The sequence below is a fragment of the Apis laboriosa genome, unplaced genomic scaffold, assembly GCF_014066325.1.
Source record: "Apis laboriosa isolate Shangri-la unplaced genomic scaffold, ASM1406632v1 scaffold5_cov152, whole genome shotgun sequence".
Classification (NCBI taxonomy): domain Eukaryota; kingdom Metazoa; phylum Arthropoda; class Insecta; order Hymenoptera; family Apidae; genus Apis; species Apis laboriosa.
In genome coordinates, this window is record NW_025223857.1 from 4,029,632 (window position 1) to 4,055,172 (window position 25,541).

The following is a 25,541-nucleotide window of genomic DNA, read 5'->3' on the forward strand; positions in this document are numbered from 1 at the left end:
AAATTTTTTGGAAATAAGTGTACTTACCTTATACTTACCTTATACTTACCTTTTAATTCTGCTATATTATTTGGAATTAATCATTTTTTGACATTTTACTTAATTCTAAGGGATTCAGGGAACAGGGTGTCTTACGTAACTTTATTATCTTATATATCTCGCTTCTTTTTCATAATATTGAAAAATGTTTCAAATAAAAATTGAACGGTTTCGAAAAGGCTATAATCTGATGTCATTAATTTTTCTATTAGTGGACGCGTAAAAAACATATGAAGATTATTGTTATTTTTTTAAATGGAACCATATACTTTTTAATGCATTAATCGATGCAATTTGACATTCTCTATATAAAACTATTAGACCACTTGCAACGAAAAGTTAATAGTTTAAGAGATATTTAATTATTTTTAATTATCTCGTAAACTAATAACTTTTTCCTAGAAGTGGCCTAATAATTTTCTGTAGAGAATGACATCTTGCATCTATCCATGCATAAAAAAATATATATTCCTATTTAAAAAAATCTAATCTGACCTTTGTATTACTTCCACGCGCCCATCTATAAAAAACTAATAACACCACAATATACCTTCCTCGAAACCATTCAACTTTTATCCGAAACATTTTTTAATATCATTAAAAGCAATCGAGATATTCCAGACGATAGAGTTTGAAGACTCTACCCTATGTAGGTATAGGAAACATATAAGGATACATCAATACACAATTGATCTCAAAAGTATCCAATATCCCTTCTGACTATTTCTTAATTTTAACGTTATTACAGCATATAATAAATCCAATATAGCCGGATACTTTTGTAATCAAATGCATATCAATCTACATTGTGTCCATTAAGAACACAAGATTCTTTTAACGTACCCTTGCATCCACGACCTTCAATATCACAGCCAATAATCGCATGTATCGTTTCACGAATTATGATCCACGAATTCCTTTTCGTGAAGAAAGATACGGAGGTACGTACAGAGGTACAGCAGTGCGAGGGGTAGAACAGCGAGATAGGGTTGCCGCGCCATTACCTCGACGACGACGACGACACGTAGACAACCGACGTAGCGCACTTTGTCAACTTTGTATATCAATCAACCGGTCGGTAATGTTCCCGGGACATGGCGAACAGTCGATAAAGGACACCGATGCATGAACCAGAGGAACCGATGAGCCGAACTTGGAGATAAACTCGGCTGACTCCCGGCTGCGCATCGCTTCCATTCTCTTCGATTTTGTTTTTTCAGATTGATACAGGCAACGATTCCGCTCCCCGTGTAATGGGGAACCGATACTCCATATTATTGGAGGCAACGTTCGCGATGGATCGGGGGCTGAAAATCGGAATCGACATCATCGGAAATATGTGACATCGTAAAGACAATACATTGTATAAATATAATTTATAACGCACACTTTACCACGTCGACTTACTTCTTCTTGCTCTAAATATAAATCGAAATACCATGGATCGTATTCGAGCTAAGGATACCAAATATTAACCATCTGCGGATGAATATTCTCCAGGGAGAAGAAAACATCAGATTATAAATTAATTAAGAAAAATATCGTTTCAAATTTTTATTATTACTGAAAACTGAACATTGTACTTGCAATTCGATTTTATTCATATTTCTAACAAGTCGAAGATATATAAATAAAAGATTTACCACATCCAATTACACTAATAAACCAGATATTAAATCCACTCAATTTTAACAGATCAAAGTACATAAACGTGGAAAATTAAACTCACGAATTTTACGAACGAATCATCCAAACCCCCAAAACCTTTCTCCCTATCCAACACATCTCCCAAACTTCGTTCCCAAAACTCATTTCGAACAGAAGGTAGAAAATCATCGCCTGACGCTGGCCAATACGGTTGCAAAAAGCGGGCGGCAATCATCGAACGGGGAGGATAAAACTCCTCCGTCCAGGCCCCAACGCTCTCCTCGCTCGCGAAACACCCGTAAAACATCCTACAACCCCTCCCTCCCCCTCCAACCTCCTCTCCTTACCTCTCCACGAGCACGGAAAGCCATCGACCTCCACCTCCTTCGCACCACCCCTCCTCCATCGCAAAAACCGAGCAATTATCGGGGCACGGCCGATAAGACAGCCATCTCCAGGGCACCCTCGTTGCCGCGACCATAAATAAACCCTCGGCCGCCACCGAAATCCTGCGGATCGTTTTAAAATTACGGCAGTTACCACCCTCCTCACCACCACCACCCCTTTAGACACCAGCAGGCAAAGGAGGAACTCCAGTCCGATCAGATATATATATATATATATATACCCGCGCGCCTCGGATAAAGATAACGAATCCGCGATGAGCGGAGATCGATCGAACGCCACCTCTCCCCCTCCCCCCTTCCAAAACTTTCCTCCTCCTCCTCCTCCCCTCTCCTCCTCCTCTTCCTCCTCCCGCTCTCGCAGGGATGACGAGGGGGTGGGAGAGGTGGTCGGATTCGTGCTTGGAGGGTGGGTGGTGCCGAAGGGTGGAGAAGCTTATCGCGAAGCGCACGCGGTCGCCACCGCCAGTCACCACGGCCGCGAAATTCCGAGGAATTCGAAATGGGGTGGTGGAACCCGGGCAGAGGGGCGGCAAGGCCACGGAGAACGGGATATGTGTGTGTGTGTGTGTGTGTGTATCGTCGTTCGACGGATGAATATTTCTTTGGGGGTGGAAGGAAAGGGGTTGGTTGCGAATTTTGAATATTCGATGTTGAAGATTGGGGGATGGAGAGAGTTTTGGTGAGGAGGATGGTCGGTGAGATGAGACGGACGATTTGTTTGACCGGTGTAGGAAAGCTTTGGTGTTCGAGGATTGGGCAGGTAGGTTATGGAAGAGAGTGTATGATGTATGAAATGGGATAGATGATCGATCTCTGACGATTCTCTTATATAACGATAAACGAGTTTCTCGAGGAAATTAAAATTTTTGGAGAGGGGAATCTTTCCTTTCCATTGATTGTAAAATGGAGAAAAAAATTGATGACAATATATCGATGTAATAAATCTTTGGAAAATTATTACAACTAGCACGAATCTCTTCAGATTCTTTTGATGCTGAAATAAAGAATGTTTAAAAAATTCCAGATCTTACAAACAATTTACATTAGATAAGATAGCTCTTATCACCTCCATCTCGCTCAATCTAACTCATTAGACAAACCTGATATTTTCGTATCAACACTCTGAATAAACGAGCTCTCGAATATCCCCCCGCGAAATCGATCAAATGACTTCGAAGTCAACGTGGATAGGGAACGAGCAGCAAGAAGAACTGGGATCAGCCTCGCTATTTCAGCGAAGAGGCGAAGAAGAAGAGGAGGAGGAGGAGGAAGAATGGAGAGAGCGTGTATCTGCATTGGATCGCCGGTGCGGTTCGTGGTCCAGAGCCTCGATGCACCTGGTGCGCTGCTCATCGTCTCGATCTCGATGCCGCCTCCGGGCATTTCTCTCGCCCCTCCCTTCTCCTCCCCCTCTCGACGATCTTGAGCGATCGGCAACAACCCCCAACTAGCTCGTGGCCGACCACGAAACTACGCCCTGAAAATCCACGGTGAGCGAACCGAGGATCGATCCGCGGCCGATCCACGACCGATAAAACGTGGCCGGGGGTTTGCACGCCGCCACCAAGGGGTGGTGTTCTGGGCCGCATTATGAAAAAAAGCTTTCGGACGTTACGACACGTCGTTAAGAGGGAAAGATTTCTCCTCGTCATCGGGCCTCGACCTATTCCCCAGCTTTATTACCGGCCACGATGAGCCCTGGGGAAATTGAATTACTTCGAGTCGTTCGTTTTATCCCGTGGTCTCGTTTTATCTTGGCTGTGGTGGACCGATGGGGGTGGACGAGGTTGTTCCTTTTTGTTGTATATAAAAATAAGGGCGTAGTTAAGGGTGAGATCGAGGTGTATATATAAAATCTGTGATCATTTCGTGAGGATCGTTCGTGTTATATTTCTCGTTTTTTATACTTGCGGATGAAAAGTAGATGGAAAATACAAGAGATTATTCCGTAGATTGAAAATCAATTGTGAAATTGTATTAATTTGTTGAATTTTGTTTCTCGGATAAATAAAATATTTTTACGCAACAATTTTCGTGTTTAATTATTAGGTGTGCAAATAAGATCCCTTATCCCCAAATATCACCCTTTTATCCTATTCCACCAATCATTCCCTTTCAACAAAAAATAAGCTTATCAAATACTCCTCCAAAGTACGCATAACGCTCCATCGATATTCCCCATTTTAAATTCTCCAAGAGAAAGCCTTCCAATCACCCATCTTGGATTTGGATCAAGATCCAAACTCCATTCTGGAGAAAAAAAAAATCGAACGAAAAGAGAAATCAACAAAAGAGAACAGTCGGATTGTTGGAACGTTGGTCAAAATTCGTCTGGTGAAAGGGTACGATCCTCGCGTGTATTCCAATTTACACATATATATATATCCACGAAGAAAGAGGAAAGGAATACGAGGAGGAGGAGGAGGAGGAAGGAGAAGAAGAAGGAGCGCAGACAAAACGATCGATAAATCGGTTTCCACGGCGCGTATACCGATAGTCAGCTCGTACGCGGCCCGATTAACACGTTGTTTGTATAGGGGAATGTATAATAACAGGTTGCGCCGTTGGCATAGGTGCCCATTTGTATCTGTAGGAGGGCATCTCGGGTTCTCATCCCGCGGAAGGATAAGAGAGCTGGACCGAGGAAAGGTGGCGAGGGAGAGGAGGGAACGAGGCGAGGAACTGTTGGACGGACGGCGCGCAAGGTTCGAGGAAGAGGTGGAGAAAAAGATTCGGATGCGTATGCGATCGGAAGGGTTGGGGAGAGGTGATGTTTTAATAGGAATCGGTGATGGCTGAGGGCCAATTCGAAGCTTGGTATTCCGTCCAATTATCGAGACACGTGGGATGAGAACAGAGAATTTTTGGAAATCGAATGATTTTATTCCGATAGAATCTGAATGTTCTCGATGGAATTTCGAAAGAGGAGAGATTACGAATCAAAAATTCATCTTCCAATACTTTCCCACCCCGCGAGAAAGAATTTTCTCCGGATCACGCACGCAGAAATGGCCGAGATCGGATCAACGGGACGGAGTTCACGGAGAGAGGAGATGGTTCGCCTTCCACGTCGGCCTTTATGATTTGTTTACACGGATCGCCCTCGATGCGATGGGAACCCGCCCATCGTGGCAGGCCACAGTTCCGAACTCTGACCCCCGGCTAATTGTTGTTGGCTCTAGATCCCCGATAACTAGGTCCACGAGATTCCATACGCTGGTACCGTCAACGACAACGATTCAATAACATTTCTCGACGATCGTTTGTCGAAAACGATATTCGATCGAAAAAAAATCCCAAACTCTCGATATTCCTCTCCTCAACGCCAAAGGTACGCCAAACAATCTCTTATCAGAATAAATATCTAATAAAAATAATACAAATTTCTAATAAAAATTTCGAAAATGTTCGAGGAGCACTCTGGATCGATGGGATCCGGGCCTACCTCTCTCCCCTCGAGATAGATCACGATCGCGAGGGGGATGATGTGTTCTCGATCCGGGAAGAGGACGCGGAGATCTCTCGGTTGAAAGAGAAAGGCGGAGAGGAGGGGGAGAGGAACGAGAATGGAAAAGAGAGACGCTATCGGCAGGGAGAAGAGAGAGGACTTATCTAGCAAGCTCTCTCTCTCTCTCTCCCTTCCCTACCCTGCCACCCCATCTGCCCGTTTCCGATATTAAAAATATCAGCCGGTAGATAGCCGGTCGGCTATCGACGCTCGACCACTCGAAGGAACTTCCATTAAAAATAGCTATCTCTATCTGAAGCCGGTACTACACAACACACAACACACCAACCGTGGGCCCATTGCCAGACGCGGCCGCTCTCCCTCCATCCTTGTCGCCCTCCCGGGACACCCGCTCTCGCCGTCACTCTCCCACTCCCACTCCCACTCCCTCGCTTGTATCGAACAACACAACAACACTGCTGAGGTGATGGTGGTGATGGTGGTGGTGGTGGTGGTGGTGGTGGCTGCTTTCGCGGAGAAACGGACACGGAGAACGTGCACGAGCATAAAAACCGGGCTTTCTCAGGAGATACGGGATCTTATCGCGGGCAAATGTTTGGAGCCGAGCTTATCGCCACGGTTTATCGAAAGGAGGGGGAGGGGGGAGGAGACTCCTCTTCGCCTCTTTCCACTTCGTCTCGCCCTCGCTTCCTCGCTCTGCTCCTAGTTTTAATTGCCGTTACTCGGGTGGAAAGCTTGCCCCCCTCCCCTCCTTCCTCCTCCAGAAGATCGTCGAGAGTTCTTTTTCTTCTTTTTTTTTCTCTTTTCGGTTGGGGGGAAGGGAGGTGAATATTGAACGAAGGGGTGGATCGTTGTATTTTCGCATTGATTCGAAGCAGGTTCGACGAATCGACGAATAATTAGTGGTGATATTATTGAAAAAAGAATCGGTATTGGAAATCTGTTTAAATAGAAACGAATCTTTCCGAAGAGGAAAATGAAATATTCTTCTCTATTCCTACGATCTAATGAGACCGTTGTTATACACACGCGTAATTGAAACGCCGTATCGAGCCGTATAGGAATAAATTCGCGAGGCGGTAAACGTAAACGAATCCCGGCCAATAATTCTCTCTCTCTCTCTCTCTCTCCCTCTCTCCATCCGATCTAAATTTCTCGAGGCTCGATAAAGGAAAGTACATATATATATATACGTATACTATATATCCCGGAGAAGGCCAGCACGCAAAAAAACGAAGCGCGAGAAAGGGAAATCAGTTCTCGATCACGGTTATTCGAAGTGTATATATAAGTATATACGTGCGCGCACACCACACGTACACACCCCGTCGGATTCTCGCTCATTATCCTTCCGGTTACGGGCTTCGTTGCGCCCTCTCCCTCCCCTCCCCTGTCTCTTACGCCCACCTTGGACGTAATTAATTTCAAGCGCCGGTCAAGAGGGAGGAAACGGGGAGGCGATGACACGAGCGACACGAGGAGGGAGCAAAGACGAGGGGAGAGAGCCTTCCGATCCGCCATCCGATTTCATATAAATAAAGATACAAAGTATTCGCGGATCATACAAATAAACTTACAAAGTATTGGAAGAAGCCCGTGGCTGTCGGNATATATAAGTGTATATATAAGTGTATGCGCGCACACCATCGTACACACCCCGTCGGATTCTCGCTCATTATCCTTCCGGTTACGGGCTTCGTTGCCCCCTCTCCCTCCCCTCCCCTGTCTCTTACGCCCACCTTGGGCGTAATTAATTTCAAGCGCCGGTCAAGAGGGAGGAAACGGGGAGGCGAGATGACACGAGCGACACGAGGAGGGAGCAAAGACGAGGGGAGAGAGCCTTCCGATCCGCCATCCGATTTCATATAAATAAAGATACAAAGTATTCGCGGATCATACAAATAAACTTACAAAGTATTGGAAGAAGCCCGTGGCTGTCGGCCCCTCGCTCGCTATAATCTCGATGGCTATGAAGAGAGGCACGAAGGACGAGAGAAGCGTCCGTAAAGAGGAGAGAAATTGTGGCGAGAGGGGGAGGAAGGGGGGAGGAGGAACGCCAGAAGAGCGTTGGATCGATAGATCGATCCATCGATGAAGTCCCCCTCTCTCGCTCTGTCTCTCTCTCTCTCTCGATCGCCTCGTGGCTCGTGAAGCTGACGGCGAGGGGGAGGGGAGGGGGAGGGGGCAGAAGGAGAGAGGGAAAAAGAGGGATGAATCGACGTCGAAACGATACCGGCTGACCAACTGGGACAGACGGAGGAGGAGGGAAGGAGGAGGGAGCCCCGAGGGGAGCCCTCGTTGCACAATTATCTCATTTGCCGATCGGACCCTCCCACGTGTTAATTTGCTTGTTGGTTAACCCGGCGTCCCTCTCTTATCGTTTATTTCGTTCTTGCCTTTCGTGGAACCCTCCCTCCACAACCTCCTCCTCCTCCTCCTCCTTCTCCGTACTCCTTCAACCTGGCCCTTCTTCCTCCTCCTCCTCCTCCTCCTCCTCCACCCTTCCTCTCCTCGGCCTTCCTCTCCCTGTCCTCGAAATCGCGCCGCCAATCGCCTCGACTCGCGTCCGCTCACCAAGATCGCTTTCGCGCGTAAGGACGTGGATACGACTGAAACTGTGGCCTCGATCGAGAGGAAATTTGGTGTACGTTAAGTTTGGTTTATGGGATCGATCGATCAGGAGGGGTTTGAATTCGAAGAAAGGAAAAGGAAGGAATCGTTTAATCGGATGAAATCGAAAAATTATTATTACTGTTATCGATAGGAGGAAAAAGATACGGTGGTAATTTCGAATCGAAGTAATTTTTTTTTAAAGTCCTCGTTTACTTTTACAATAAAATTCTGAGCCGCCGTTAAACCGCGCAAACAAACACCGAGACACGGCTAGAATGATTGACCTACCTCATTCTTTACCGCGGTATCGCGGTTTATCGTTTTCGAGAGAAACCGAAGATTAAACGTCACCTGTTAATCGTTTCGTGATATCGATCGAGGTAATTGTACTACTACTACTACTACTACTACTGCTATTACGAGAGCGTCGCGGCGGTATGGGTACACGGTAGCCAAAGTTTCCAAGATAGGGGGAAATCAACAAACAAGAAAGATGGAACAAAGTCCAAGCATAGATAACCGAGGTCACGATATATATATATATATATATATCGATCGATGACCAGGATCGATCTGGATCCGTTCGCCCTCGACGCTCGCCGCTAATCATTGTCTAGACGATTTATCAAGCTTATCGCTAACTCGACAATAAGATCGTTATTTCGATCGTAGCCACGATTATCGAAGCCAATGATCGCTCCAACGACCGGTGATTACCATCTAAGCTCGCGTAATCGCTCTCTCGTATCTTTTTCTCCTTTTTTTTTTTCGAGAATGATTTTTTATTCCACTGGCTCGAAGAAGGGCTCGCTCGTTTATTTAATAAGGAAAAGAATCTTACGAGTAACTTCTTCCAATGAATTTTCGAATTTAGGATAGAAGATTTCGCTTCAGTTGCGAAATTGTCTTGAAAATTTGTTCGAGATCAAAATCTATAAAAACCCTCCTTTTTTTTTTTAACTTTTCATTCCTTGAAAAATTATATAATTAAACGTTTAAATTCCACACGTCGAAGAAGAAGAAGAAGAAGAAGAAGAAGAGGAAGGACAAAGTTTGAGAAACGAAAGGGGATCGAACGCCACTTATATTTTTTTTCAGATGTACGAGAGAGAAAGGGAGAGAGGGGAAGGAAAGGGGTGATCGACTAACGATGCTGGAAGGAGGAAACGAGGCGTAAGCTCGAATTCGGGGAACAAAAGAGGTCGGGCGGAAAGGTGGAAGCACGGAAAGAGAGGCAACGGACGACGATGTCGGCGACACGGGGAGGAAGTGACGTCACGGCAAAATAACGAGCCTCGCTTAGCCGCGATAAGCCGGTAATCGCGCGATCTTAATGAACTCCTCCCATTAACGCTCCGAGGCCGCGAGACCAACAACCAAACTTCTCCTTTTTTTTTCTTTTTTCTTCCTTTCTTTCTTTCTCCTCGTTCGCATGTGCTTTCGATCACTCCATCCCTCCCCCCCGCCCCCATTCTCTTTCGAATCGGCCCAACCGAACGTGAAATCGCGAGACGATTCGAAACGAGATGAGGATCGAATTGGAATCCAATTGAGATCCAGTTTTTTCGTTTGGAAAACAGTGTGAAGATGTTTAGAGGATAGAGGTAGAATATTTGATGCAGTGTGGCGATTAGTAGGTTCGTTCGAAAATAAAATTTTTCCAAATATTGTTTCCTCTCGTCTTTTCGACTGATCTTTTTTCGAAGAGACGAGTAATCGTTCGAGAAGATGTTCGATCGAGGAAAGATAATAATTTAAACTGATTGGCGGACTATGCCCGTTTGTGAAATAAAAGAATCGGGATTTATTTATTTAAGAGATAAAAAGATCTGTTTCGTATTTTTGATTTTAGAGGTAAAATAATTTTTGTGTAACTCTTTTTAAATAAAACTTCAAAACCGGTCAATTTTACTTAATTCGGAAAAATTTAACCTCCGCTGGAATCGTTGTCGTAATTTTCCAGATCACGATATATTATAATAAAGATCGTTTTTTAATTTTAAATCGATCGTTTATAGCATTTGTCGATGATCGTGGATATAGGAACATAATTGAGTGGGAAATTTCGAAGTGTACACGAGATAACGTCGTTAGGAAGATAGAGTGATAGCCGGGAACGGTACGAGTCGGAATTTCTCTGTTTTTATGAGTATGCATTTTCCATATGTAAAAAAAAAAAAAAAAAATATAATCCAACGAATCTTTCTCAAACCAACCAATCCAAACTGAAAGAAAAATCCGTCCAAAAATCGATCTTCCTTTATTCGTATACAAACTTCTCAAAATTTTAAATTACCGATTCTTTCTTATATAACGACAATTTTACGATTACATTTTTTTTTGTCAAACTTGCTCAAAAACTTTAATCCACTCCTATAAAAACAAACCTTTTTCGTTTCTCAGAAACTTTACTCCTCATTTTCCTCGAGACAGAGATAGATTAATCACTTACCTGTCAATGAGAGGACGGCTTCGACGGCCCTAAGTTGACCTGCCCTCCGTTGCCTCCACAGCAATATGCTCATCGCAACCAGGATTCTTCCTTTCTCACTCTATCCTCTCTCTCTCTCTCTCTCTCTCTATCCTCACCAACCGATCACATCCGATCGACGCTGTCCAATTCGACGCGGTGGTGGTGGCCGTTCACGCGCGAATCGTGACATTCCGTTTTCCTCGATCGTCACCCGCACAATGAGTCCACTATATTCAATCTCCACGCGACGCAATTCCGCGTGACTCACAACGAACGGCGCAACGAAACGAGCACAGTTTCCCTCCCCTGAATTTCCAAGGCGGATCGCTCGATCGATCGATCGATCGATCGATCAGATCCGATCAGATCCGATCCGATCCGATCCGATCCCGCGAGATATCGGCGTTGCGTTATCGGCACGAGGCTCGTCAACCGCGCGCGTTATCGCGATCGCGATCGCCGTGCCTGATTGCGATTCGTTCTATCGCGAGCCGATCGATCGCATTGCAAACATCGATCGTATCGCACCATTCCCCTCCTCCTTTATCCGAGCACCAACGATTTCCCAGTTACATATCCCCGGTCACGTGTTTCGTCGGCTACCATTCCGATAGACGTGGCAAGGAGGGAAAGAGGGGAGGAGAAAAATCGTGTCGCCACGAACCGAGCGTCCTCGTTATCGTCGGATCGATTCATGGATTCTTATTGCTCGATCTCGTTCGATAAGTATTTCGAAGAGTGATAATATTTTCATCCAAATTTTCCCAACATCCAACACACGCTCAGCTATTGCTATTCCACTCCAATCCTTCCCCATCACCGATTTCTCTCGAACCGATCCATTCTCGTATAATATTCACTAATAAAAAAAAAACACTCGAGAATCATCGAGATAATCTATCACTCGATCCTTCGCCCAAATCTCATCTTCCTCGACCCCCTTTTTCAAAATCCCCCCCTCCGATATTCACACATTCCCCCGTCCCCTCGCGCGCCTCCAAACTCCTCCATTGGCCCGCAAGATCGAATCAATCCCTTTCGCTCGACCCCCTCGACGTACATACATATATAGACGTGCGACACAATGCTGTGCAACAACTCTGTACATTCGAGGGGAGGGGGGAGGGAAGAAGAGGAGATAGAGTGGTAGTAGTAGGCCGATTGTCGTGGTTGTAGCGGCGGGCACGGGAATAAACGAGCCGCGCGGATAATCCGCGTATCGCGGCCCGGCCGCGCTCGCTCCGACAGCTCCGGGACCTACTCTTATCGGGCAACGGGCGGCCGATAAGCCGCCACGATCGGCATCTTATCGATCGCGCACACGCGCAACGCGTGGCGACCCGGCCGCGGTGAAACCCGAACCCCGGCCGCCGGAAAACCGGCGGCTAATTGCGCGCGCGAGCCACCCACCCGTTACGAGAGGCTTTCGCAGCCCGAATTTTCGTCACGGATTCGACGAGATAATCGTCTCGCGCTTGCCACCCCCTCTCCTCCCTTTCCCTCTCTTCTCGATAAGGATAATTGAACCGAATTCGACGACAGCCAAGGATCTTGAGAAACGGAGCGGAGATGACGGTGTGTGTGTGTGTGTGTGTGTGTGTGTGGATGGATGGACGAGGGGAAGGGATTTTTTGGATGTTTTTTGGACGGCGAAGATGGACGAGAATTAAGAGGGAAGCAGTTGTAACGGGTGAATTCGATATATAATAATCCGAATGTAGGATCTTACGGATAGAGGTAGATTTTCTCCATGATTCTGAATCCGTTCCGAAGAGACAACTTAATCGTCCGCGTAATTCCTTCGAAACAATCGTCACCTCGAAACGATCCCCCACTCGACACTTTCCTCTTTCAACTCACGACGGTATCGAATTTTTTAAGAATCCATTTGGAAGAAACGAAAATTATTCCTCTCGAATAATCTGAGAAGAATCGGAGGAGGTTCGTTCGCAAATCCTCCGTTCGTTTCGGCGTTAACCGTCGACGAGGCGGAAACGAGTCTCGAGTCTCCGACGGGCGGGTTTAAAACGGAGGAGGGTAAGACGAAACCGCAAGAGGAGATGCTCGCCGTTGCGGTGAAGCGCTATCACTGGTTTCCAAGCGGCGTCGAGGCACCCATGGCAATGGCTACCTGTTATCATTCCCCTGGCTCTCTCTCTCTCTCTCGCTCTCTCGTTTCCTCTCCACCGGGGCTGCTCCTCTGCGTCCCCCACAGGCACAGGCCTCTCTTCTGCCTCTCTTCTCCTCTTTCACCCTCTTTCTCTCGCCCGCTTCTCTGCCGCCTCACGATAATGCCGGGCAAACATTCCCTCTCGCGCGCGTCTCCGCCACGGGAAAGGAAAGCGAACCGCCGATTTCAACGTCGCTCTCTGGGATGGGAAGGGTGCGAATCGACGATTGTTTCCACTATTTCCTCGCTTCCTGGATTATATATTCGTCTCTCCCCCACCTTCACTCTCGAGTTTTATATATATATATATATTTTTGCACAGGAACGAGGAAGTTTCATCCTCGAGGCCTAATTTTTCATTTTTTTTAGAAAAGTTGGTAGAAACGATACTCGAAAGAATATATATATATATATATATTTTTGCAAAGGAAGTTTGTTTCATCCATTTCGTCTTCTCGAGGCCTACTAATTTTTCATTTTTTTTAGAAAAGTTGTAGAAACAATACTCGAAAGATATATATATATATAAATATTTTTGCAGAGGAACGAGGAAGTTTGTTTCATCCGTTTCGTCTTCTCTAATTTTTCATTTTTTTTAGAAAAGTTGGTAGAAACGATACTCGAAAGATATACATATATATATTTTTGCAGAGGAATGAGGAAGTTTGTTTCATCTTCGAGGCCTACTAATTTTTCATTTTTTTTTAGAAAAGTTGGTAGAAAAGATACTCGAAAGACTCGGTACGTTACACAACTCGAAATCATATTCCTATATATCCTATTGCTCGCGTTCGCAACGGCCACTCGAAACACTTGAAAAATCTCTCCTCTCCTCTCGGCTCGCGCGTCCTCCTCCTCCTCCTCCTCCGCGGATCGCGTCATCGAACAACCATTCCATTGTACGAAATCGAATCAACCCGTGCTCCCCGACGACTCGCGCAAATTGCGGGAGACTCGGTTCGAAGAAAAGAAAAGAAAAGAAAAAGAAAAGAAAAGAAAGAAAAAGGAAGGAGAGAGAAAAAAGGCCGAGCAGTGTTTTATAATCGCGTCACTGGCGGACTCGAGGGGACCGGAACGTCACCCCTCCTGTCACTGACGTCACCGAGGCTTGAACTTCGCCGATAGCGCGGCCAGATAACGGATAACGATAACATTAGCCCGATACCGGTAACACGGGCTCCGTGACTAATGGCGATAACGATAAGGACGATCGTAAAGACACGTAGGGGTATGACTGTATATCCAATAACCGCGCTCTTTGTCTCGTGGATGGAGCATCGTTTTCTTCGCCGTGGATATCGGCCGCGGATCGTTTCCTTTCGTTTCCTTTCGTTTCGTTCCCTTCCTCCCGCGATTAGATTTTACACAACGACGTACACAAACGTTGCACGCTTCCAAGAAGCTTCCTCGGAAAGGAAGGGAAACGTGTTTCTTCGTTATCGCTTTATTCCTTTGTCGATGATGATATACGCGATAAAGCGCCAAGTTGAGCGGTTTTTATATATATGCGAGCGTGATTCGATCTGGATGCTCGTTTTAAATCGTGTGACAACGATACGCGTTTCAAGATCGGAGATTTTTCATAGAATTAATAGGTTTAAAGAAGTGTATAGAAATTTTTTCCTCATTCACTCGTCGGCAATAATTTCAATCGAAGGTTTAAAAACGATCGAATAGAAGAAGAATAATAGAATATCGTTTCAATTACTCAACGCTATTTCTTTTTTTTTTTTTATTTTCGAATCTAAGAAAGAAATCGATCGAAAATTTAAGAAATACATTCGATAAAATTTTCGAAAAATATTTCCTTATCATCGTCCAGATGGAGTTTTTACACGCAGGATCAAATTTTTATGAAAAAATTTTTAAGAAAAAACGGATTCTCGAATAAAGATTCGTTTTATTTCTCGAACAAAGTAACACGTACCTTCGTTTCTCTTTGTCATAAATATATTATGACAAAGAGAATTAACGTCGAAAGGACGTAAACACGCTTCACCTGCTTGCTGAAAACTGTCCCCTCGAAGATCTGAAATTACTTTTCGTCGATCCGAGTGTCTTTCCATTATCTCCTCTTTTCTCCCTTTTCCGTTTTTTCTTTTTCCTCTTTCTCGCCACACCTCCGCCACCCACGCCGATCGAACGCCCGGCGTCGAGAGGCATTCGTCACCTCTCGGATTTTCTCTCGGATCGACGTGTTACGCAAAACACGTTGGCCGGCTACCGGCGATATTATTGGCTCGACTCGGTTCACGGGGATTGCGAAATTGCGGACAATTATCGTTCGCACGATCGCTAATTACCCGCCAATAAATTATCGTCGGTCCGAGAGGCCTTGCTCGAGTTCCACGAGCGGCGGGAACCAGTCGAACCTTCTACTTCGACCTCTCTCTCTCCCTCTCCCTCTCGCGGTTTTCTTTTTAATTAGACCCGCTCCCAATGATTTACGACTTCGCGGCCCGTCGCGGTCACTTTTGACTACCAGTTAATTGGCTTTTTAAATGTTTCGCTAATATACGTGCGAGCCTGCTGCCGCCAGATTCGATACGTAAATCGTGATCGTTGAAAATCGATGAATTTTCTTTGGAAAAATTGATACGATGATAATAATAATAATCGCAAGATAGATAGATAGATAGATCGTATATTTAATGGAAACGAGGTGGATTAATTATTTCGAAAGCGTTTGGAACAAATACGTCTCGTCAAGAAGGAAAATTATAATAATCGAGAGGACAATTAAATTTGTTCGATTCTTGGAAATATTACATTTACATTATATATAGAGATTTGGCGAGGAAACGATTATTAAAATTCCTACAACAAAGAGGATATTCAAAAGGGGATTGTATACCCGTATCTTTTGCCAATTATATCCATAAGAAATCATCGCAACGATATATACCCTTTCCGGAAAACAAAGAGACCCTGCGATCGAGGAGGCAGCCACTTCTCCATCCTCGAGTATTATACCGTCGTGTCGTACCGGACAAACGAGTATTATAACATCCACCCCTTTCGCGCTGCATGATGGAATCGGCCATCGATGGTATACTTAACACGTCGTAAAGATCGGTCTGGCGCCGATAATGTGTACACGCGATTCGGTGAACCCTTTCGCCGCGGAGGGAGGAGAGCGAGAAGAGGAAGGGAAATTTAATAGGAGGGGGAGGGAGGGGACGTGAAAAAGCGACCAAGGGACAAGAGATTCCGCGTAATCGAGACGTCTGAACAGAGGATGGATCATCGACGGTGTCGGTGTCGGTGTCGGTGACCGCGTTGTCCGATCGAAGGAAGAGAGGGAGGGAGAGAGAGAGAGAGAGAGAGAGAGAGAGAGAGAGGAGAGAACTTCGTGGCGCCGTGTTATCTTATTCGTTAAGATCCTCCTGAGGCGGCGAGGAAGGGAGAAACAGATCCGACACAGTGGTCTCACTGTCTCGTAAGATTCTCTCTTCCCTGGGAGGGAGGGGGAAGGGTATGCGTCGAGGGTCCCGAGGGAGAAAATCCAGGAACGGCTTCTCGAGTCTAGACTCGAGATAGAGATTCTCCTCTCGCTTCTCGCGTTTGCCCTCGACCATCTCTCGCGTCCTTTTATCCGTAACTACTGCCACTGCTCTCTCTCTCTCTCTCTCGCTCGCACGATTCCCGAGGGCTTGAATAATTCGACTCGATCGAGCAACGCGCTCGTTAACGATCCTCGTTGATTTATATCGCCGATGTAACGTTGCGATTCAAGAATTTCTCACGTATATTTTCAATCATACTTGACTCCGCTCGTATCTTTCTACTTTGGTTTCTCTCCATTTAAAAAAAAAATTACCGATCAACCGCTTGTAAATACTTCGGATTCGGTTTATTATTCGGTTATTATTTCGGTTCTCAGATTTAACAAACATTTCTCGACGAAGGCGAACGCGTAAAAAAAAAAAAAAAAAAAAATAAATTATTCGCTCCATCCTTTTTTTCACTACCCCCCCAGAAAAATCCCTAGACACTGCGTGCGCTTCAGGTGATCACCGTGTGCTCGCCGTTTCCGCTTTAAAAAAGCTGCAGCGACCCCCGCGATAGTGGTCCTGACGTGTATATCCTCGGTCGCAGATGTCGCAAAACGCCGAGAGCCAGCCGACACCGAAGTTCTCCCGATAGCCTGATGGTCATTTCTCATTTGCGTAATCTCACGCCACCCTCCTCCTCCTCTCCCTTCGTCTCATCCCCAACCGGTCGCGCGGTCCGGCGAGAGGGGAGAGGGGGGAGTTGGAGGAGAGCTGTTCCGCGGCTTCTCTTCGAAAGAGAGAGAGAGAGAGAGAGAGAGAGAGAGGGAGAGGGAGAGGGAAAGAGGGGTGGCTCGCGCGCGACCATTTGTTCCGCGGGGCGGTTTTGACGAGGCGAACTCCCTGCCCTAATCGCCGTGGCCGCAAACGCGACGCCTCCACCGGGAGCTAATCATAATTGCGGGCCACGATAAAAAGTGTCCGGCTCTTTTTCACCGTCCCGGCCGCCCACCGCAGGGCACGGCCGGACGATGACGAAGCGGCCGCCCCGGATATCTCCGCGCCCACCGATGCGCACCCTTAATTGACCCCGAAACCTCGCTCCTCAACGAGAAAGTGAACAGGATTTTCACGTTCGAGACGATGATTTTGATCATCGAGTATCGAACGTTTTGCGTGGGGGAGGGATTTCGTATTGTTAGTGGAATTCTTTTTTTCTTTTTTTTCTTTTTTTTTTTTTGAAATTTCGAAAGAGATCAACCCTTTGCGCTCCAGGCCTGTTTCGCTCGGTCGAACCAGCAACTCCAGATTCAGAACACATTCGATGTGTTCGGTGGCCTCATGAGATTACCATAAGATAATTACTCATAAGATAAGATTACACCTCATAAGATTATACGTAAAGAGTTTAGGAACCTATTCATGAAGCGATATTCTAGAAAAATCAAATGTAAATAAATATTGTCGCCGTTCAAATTACCGTTCAAATTAAAATTAATATTTTAATCGATGAACAATTGGAAAGAAGGTTTGATCGAGATAGATGAGGTAAAAAAACACGTAGTTTTGAGTTTTGAAAATGCAGGAGAGAGATATGTGTACAGATGAATGCGAATGTTAACGACGATGAATTATTTAAATTTGGAGATAAAGAAAAGAAAGATATAGATTTATCTTTCTATACAACAGGGGAAATAGGAAGAATTCGAATGATACGGATGGTATGATTTTTGTTGGGATGCGCAACGAGGCGAGATGCGCAGAAACATTAAATATCGGGGCCGGGCATTGTCGTCGTCTTGCTGGACCGGTCACAGCGGAACGACTTTGACAAATCGTCGATCAACCCCCGGGAATCACCCCCGCTATCTCGAGGACTCTTTGGAGTTTCGCTCGACTGATCAAGGATCTAGCAATCCATCCTTTCGAAGACTTTCGCTTCCGCTCGTAATCGTCCATTTCCACCATTAATTTCGCCCGCGATAGAACCCCTTTGATAGTTTCCAACGATATAAACGTGAAATAATTTCTTACGTGTAATTAGTTTCTACCAAACAATTTTAACTTAAATATCTTTCTTTCCACAATTAATCCATTTTATTTTTATCCTGTCCAATGTTTCATTTCGTAGAGATCACGTGCCGTGTCTTTTCAAAAAAAATTCTTTAACATCGACTGAAACATCCGATATAATATTTATTTTCAAAGGTTCGAGTTGAATTAACAATCAATCGATAATAATCCAAAAAATAAAAAGGAAAAATAAAAAGATCCCTCGAATATCTCCTCTCATTTTTCTCAGTCCGACGATGATCCACATATTCCTCGCGACCTCGAGAGCCAGGCCTCCGGATCGTCCATCTTTCGCCTCGGCCTTGGCATTTGCGAATAAATGGATCCACTGTCCGTCAGAGAGGTGGTAGTAGCCGTAGTAGCATTCTCCGGAAGACGTGGTAGAACAGAAGAAGAAACGTGAAGGAGCGAAGAAAAGGGAAGGGAATAAGTATAAAGCGGGGGCGGGGGGGCTCGAGACGAGACGCGGGGCGAAACGAAGGAAAAGGTTTCCGCGTGATAAGATAAAGAAGCCGGCTTTCGTTATCGGCTCTCGTTTCGCGATATCGGTCGTCTTAGCGCGAAACGTATCTATGAAAGGGGGTGCTGCGCGCATTCGAAGGCGAGCGTGTAATTGTCCTATTACCTGGGTTATTGGCCGGCCGGCCAGCCAGTGAAATGTTGCCCTTCTCCCTCGGACATCGACTCGCCATTAAGCCATTAACGTGGAGCGGAACGCCTCGAAAACGCTTCGGGCGGGCGGATCCAAGCCTTTTACGGACGCCAACACGCAGCCTCGAACGAAACGAAAGTTTTTCGAAAAGGGAAATTAGAATACGCGGTTAGAATACTTTTTGATAAATTTAAATACTATATATTATAGAATCGATTTTAAGATTGTATTTGTGCAAGTAGAATTAGGAGAGGTGTAACAACAAAATTGTCTATCTACGTTCCTACCGAGTTAAACACGTGAATTATGAATTTTAATTTTTGAAATAATTTAAAAGTAAAAAATTCAGATACGATTAGATAGGTATAGGTTGTAGTTTACATTACACCGAATGCGTTGTTTGGAACGCAAAGGAAAAACAGATTGCAATACAAATATCTCGTTATTTTTAAGAATGGACAACTGGCAACCTTTCTTATTAATAACAGAGAAGAAATTTTTCCAAACGGTCTCTGACTCAAATTTGAAAAGAAATTATATCGAAATTGTATCATTAAATACCGTATCGTTCGACGAAAAAGATTCGAAATGATTTTTAAAAAATTAAGAGGAACGAAGGCGATTCGCTTTTTCCATATTTTACGCGGTGGAAAAAAAACGGTGGAAAAAAAAAACAACCGGAAATCCCGTCAAGAGTGATCTAGCACCGGTAGTCGATCGCGTCAGGCGGTCGATCTACCCTTTACGAGCCGTGGATGGACACGTGTCCACCACCCTTCGCGACGACAGGTGAGAAGCGAAAGCCAATTTCAATGGACGAATATGATTATTCTTCGAATAATTATTGCCACGATTTTTCTTCAATTCTCCGATAAGAAGCGAACCTTGCAAGATTCCTGAAACGGAAGCGGCGAGATCAGAATTTCGTTCCCACCCTGTAGACAAGTGGCCACCCTTCGCGATGACAGGTGAGGATCGCTCCTCTTACGTAACAACCGGTTAAGTATCGTACGCGAGGAATCCATTAAATCCACACGTGGTGCTTCCGGTTCTCGATCGAGCCTGCCCGTTCCTCCTTCCTCCTCGAAAGGATACACCATTCGAGGTAGCTCCTCGAACACGTGACAGGACGTCGTTCGCTCGACGACGACCTCTTTCTCGACCGTTACCGAGCCAAGAAATAATATAAGGGTAATAAGATCATTCTCAAGATATATATATATATAAGAACGATAACTTTGGCAAGAGCTCTATACTTTCTTCGAGAAGAAAGATACGATTTCGTTTCTCGAACGAAGGTATATAATAACGAATATAAACGAAAATCCTCGTTGACGGATTCGAACGATTATTACGAGTCGTTCCAATAACGATTGAAAAAACTTACCTCGTCGAAGAGAAAGAAATCATCCTACTAGTAGGATCATCCGACGACTAGGATTAGTTGGATGACAGACACAATAATTTCCAGTGTTATTTTCAAGAAGAAATCCATCATAAGGCTCGAACCTTATTATACCGATTCTCCCAACATCCCCTTAAGAAGTTTCATTCCTCACTGGATTCCTTTCCTCGAGCGCAATTGCAGAAAAAAGGAAGGAAAAGAGAAGAGAAGAAAAAACGAGGTAAAACGAGTCTTGTCTCTTCTTTAAACGAGCTGTCGAACTCGTGTCGGGGCGATGGCGCGCGGAAGAGTAACAAGGGGTGGGTTTAATCGCAAATTGACTCGTCGTCGCCAATAAAAATTCAATAACGGGCTACCCGCCGCCGGTTATTGTCGAAAACTTCGGTCCAGGCCTTTTTAAAGGCCTTCCTCCACCCCTTATTCTCCCCCTATCTTTTCTCCTTTTCCTATCCACGCGTCTCTCTCTCTCTCTCTCTCTCTTTTTTCAAAGCGTTTGCTAACATTCGCTCGAAAAAATATTCGATGTTATCCGATACCGTGAATCGGCTGCCGACGGTCTGGTCGGGCCGAGAGACTCTGCCTCGTTTCCACCATCATCCCCTCCCTCCCTTCGATGCCACTCCATCCTCTGTTGTACTCTGAATTTCATTCCCGTTCGCCTGGATGGAAATGGATGCTACGTGTAAGCTCGAGCGCGTGAACGAGCGACACGATACTTTTTTTTTTACTCTCTTTCTCTCTCTCTCTCTCTGCCCACGATATTAGAGAGAGAAGGGAGGGATTTCGCTTTGTCGATCGATTTTGGAATCCTGGTGGATGTAATGGGTTTGTTAACTGGAGGATTAGAGGAGGGGAGGATCGTTGATGTGACCATTTATGGCGAGTTTAATCTTTTTATTCGATTGATATGGTTTTCCTGGCCGAATCTCAACTTTTTTAAGATCTCAAGAAGATTCGAAAAGTATCGAGTAATGAGTGTTAAGTATCTAGCGAAGATTTATCGAGATGGAATCGCTGATTTCGAAGGGTGGGGGGAGAGAAAAAGGAATTGAAAATAATTATTTTCAATTCGAGAATTATTTACGATTTGTCTTTATTTATGATGTCTACTCGCGAAATTAGATTGGATTAGGTTAAAACTAAAGGAATTGGAAACGGGAAGGCGGATGAAATACGACGAGAAAATAGGCAAAATACACACGGTGGAAAGAATTGTTTACCGAAAAATCGTCGGCTCGTTTTGCCGAGCGATTGATTGAGAAATACAAAGTACAAAGATATCGAACGTTTCGCGATAATGCACGGCCGAAGTTTATAATGCTATAAAACATAGTGCCGACAGCCGGAGCGGATAACGATTCGCTGAAAGCGTCGTTAATTTGCGAACGCGTTACAAGAGACGATTTACAAGCTCTCCGGTGAACGCGGACATCTTGCCTCCATGATATTTCCAACGTTTCCAAGAGAATCGTAAATACACGCGTCCTCGAGGTATCGATACCGAATTGCCACGTTTGAAAAAGAGAAAAAAAAAAAAAAAAAAAAAAAAAAAAAAAAAAAAAAAAAAAAAGATCGATTAAAAGGACGGGGAATCTCTTTCACCAAAGAGAATTCCACCAATTCCTCTCATTATATCCTCTCCGAGTTGAAACTTTAAGTTTTTCGAAAAAACGAAAAAAGAAAAAAAGGAAAAAGAAAAAAAGAAAATCTATCTAAAAATATTCCGATCAAATTCCAGAAAGATCGAAAGATCATCATCCTTCAATTTTCTTTTCGAGAAAAATTTTTAAAAGGAATTCGATTATATAAAATGACGGATCGAAATTGAAAAAAAAAAAAAAAAAAAACTCNAAAAAAAAAAAATCTCTGCTGCTCGCGACGGATACGATATTTATTCGTAAAATAATTTCTGAAATCGACGTGACCAACCTATCGAAAGTCCGTGGACGACGTCGGGAGTAAAGGCTGGCAATTTTTGCCCGCGTGATAATTTTCCCAACGATCGGGCCCGATGTGTGGGCCCGAATCCTTGTAAATCACTCGCGCCGGTTGCACGGAATACCGTGTGCTCGCGCTCCGCCGATATTTATCTCGCAGAAACCGAGAGAAGCTTATTAGACTCGGATCCATGTACCCTTAACAGACGTTCCTTATCTCAGGTGTCGACGCCTCACGCGGAAAAGGTTAACGTCGGGACAAACGTTAACCTCCGATTTACGTTCCTCCGCTCTTTTCAACAGCGCCGCTATTTATCGGAATAGCGTACCGCGCCGATCGAACGCCTAACCGCGCTCGCAATTAGGCCCGAGCGAAAAGTGCACGCGGCTCCCACTTGCGAAACTTTGGGATTCCATTTTCGACCGAGACCCGTTCCCACTTATTATTATTATTGCGTACGGGTGATATTGGGTGTTTCGTCGATCCACCACCTTTACCCGCGATTGCTCCGATCTTCTTTTTCACCCTTCTCCATTTTTAAAACGACGGATATCGGATCGAATCGGGTGTTAAGATCAAGATTTCAAAAGTTTTAAAAAAGTATAAAAGTATTAAATGGAAGTGTGTCGCCTGGATCGTTAATTAGGTAGGTGAAGCTATAATCGTACGATTATACTTGAGTTCTAAGAAATGTATTTATACATATGTATATGTAATAAAAAAGAGAAGGAAATCCGGCACGATTAAAACACACGTGCAGCACGAAACGGAGTAAAAATATACGCAGACACGTCGATCTGAAATACGAACAAAATAGAATAGAAGGTTTATATAAAATTCACAAAAATCTACCATCAGATCGATACCCGTAAAATATTCCAAAAAAAAAAAAAAAAAAAGTATACGAAACCCCGTTCGAAAAAACCTTCTCATTTCTTCATTTTCCTCCGTTCGTAAAAATTGTGTATTTTGCATAAACATCCTCGGTCTAGGCCATCAACCATCAACCTTTCCTTTCCTTTCTTTCTTTCTTTCTTTCTTTCTTTTTTTTCCCCCCCTTCCGTTTCTTCGTATCAAAACAACCCTATACAGAAACTTGCACCGCCTCGCAAAAAAATCCACCCACAAAAACAGTCCACTTACGTTACAAACCATCCATCGAACGCTCGTGGTCCGCGCGGGGAAGAGGACAGGAAGACCTCTCCCTCTCTCTCTCTCTCTCTCTCTCTCTCCCCACGATCCGCGTGTAGTCGGAAGGAGTCGGGAGCGAAAAGAAAAAGAGACCGTCTAAAAATACACGGTCGACTCTAGGTGGGAATGATTCGGTATCTCGGAGGACGTCACGGGGGTCTGAAATATGAGAGATACGATGGACCTCGCCCCCATACCATCCCATTCCCTCGATGGTGCATTAGCGCTAATCTCCGCTCTTTAGTCCTCTCTTTATCTTTTCTGCCCTCGTCCTCCGCCACTTCCTCCCCTCCACCGTCACCTCTACCCCTTCTTCCCTGTCCTTCATCCCCCCCTCTCCTACCCACCTCTCTCGCTCTCCTCGTCCCCATCCTTTCTCCATTACTCCCTCTATCGTTCTCTCTCTCTCTCTCTCTCTCTCTCTCTCTCTCTCTCTCTCTCTCTCTGTCTCTCTGTCTCTCTGTCTCTCTGTCTCTCTGTCTCTGTCTTCGCTCTTCAGAGAACGTATAGAACGTATAGATATATATATATATATGTGTGTGTGTGTGTGTGTGTGTATAAGTCAAGCCGAGGAGGAGAGTGACGAGGAGAAAGAAGGCGAAGAGAGAAGAGATCTGTATACCTGTATACCTGTTCCTATACCTTCGAGCCCACCTCGGGACACTTTTATCGGCACCATCTAATCGCCACGATCCGTTATTTGGTGGCCACGTCTTATATATATATGTGCGTGTATCCCCTCCCTCTCTCTCTCTCTCTGTCTCGCTCTGTGTTCCAGACACGGTCCAAGAGTTTTGACACTTGGAATCTCATTAGCGATCGTGAAATCCCCGACCCTGAAGGGGATTACCGGCGAGAGGAGGAGACCTTTCTCGATCCCTGGTCAGGAACCGACGTGTTGGAGGTGAAGAGGTTTTCAAGAATGGAGAGAGACAGAGAGAGAAAGAGAGAGAGAGAACGAATTTTACACGAGATTTTACGCGGAGGGGAATCTCGTTTCTCGTGGTTGATTATATTATACAACTGGATGGGATGGGCGGGGTGTAACTGCTTGTTCCCTTTGCCGCCTGGTCAGGTTTAATGAATTGTTCGAGAGGTGTGTTTTTATGCACCACGTTTTGGAAGACCAATTTGCTTGGAAATTGCGGAGAAGAGGAAGGAAAATTATTAACTGGTCAAGAGTCCAGTTTCTCGAGTAAGCGTCAATCTTTTTTCTCCTTCGATCGTTTCTTGGATCGTTTCTGAACGAATCGCGAATAATTAATCTTTATTCAAATTCATAGATTATTGTGTTGATTAAATCTCGAAGATTAAACGTCTCCGATTCCTTTACGAGTCGTAATTCCTTTATCCCTGAAACCGCGAAATTAATCGCGTGCCGGGATCTATCTTCGGCGTTTTCGTGGTACTCGGTGAATTACCGTGAGAAGACGGGATAACGGTAACTGGCTGGCTGAAAGTAGAGTGGCGATATCACACGTCGTAGGACATCGCAATTTCATTCAAATGCTGAGATAACGGGGGCCCGTAATGGCGGCAACTTCACCGTCTCCCGATCCTCCTTCTGCGACGTTACTTCTGGAATCAATGAATCCGAACGCGATAATGCCAACTTCTGCCGACAGCTTCTCTCGGCTCGAGCCGCCGCCTAATCTGCCACGGCGATACTTCGAACCGTCTTGGATTCCTTCATCCGACGAAGAACGCATTCCCTTCCTTAAGCTAACTCTCCCCAAAATCCGATTCTACCAAGATAAACGCGCTTCTTGTTTCCGTCGTTTCGAATCTCTTCAACCAATTACGAATGTTGCCCGGCTTGACGATATAATAATAACCCCCATATCGATGTTTGTTAAATAAAATCTAGAAATTAGAAATAACAAGCAAATTGGAAACCAAACGTGTTTCTTTTTCCCAAGATAATCTAACTACGGATTAAAGATTCGAACGTCATCGAATCTATAAAATACAGA

The 25,541-nt window shown here is 44.9% G+C and overlaps 1 protein-coding gene across 4 annotated transcripts in view; it reads right to left on the reverse strand.

Annotated features, from left to right (window-relative positions):
- The window catches only part of LOC122718130 (zinc finger protein ush), a 179,349-nt gene that overhangs the window by 44,614 nt on the left and 109,194 nt on the right, over positions 1-25,541 (reverse strand). Inside the window, exons 1-2 of one of the 4 annotated variants that reach the window (XM_043942855.1) lie at positions 12,378-12,932; positions 10,628-11,507 (exon numbers count right to left, since the gene is read on the reverse strand). The exons of the other annotated variants lie outside the window; for them this stretch is intronic. Of the exons in view, the coding sequence (XP_043798790.1) occupies positions 10,628-10,700 (73 nt within the window). The 5' untranslated portion in view covers positions 10,701-11,507; positions 12,378-12,932. Of the gene's footprint in view, positions 1-10,627; positions 11,508-12,377; positions 12,933-25,541 lie in introns of those variants that run through there. 4 annotated transcript variants of the gene reach the window in all.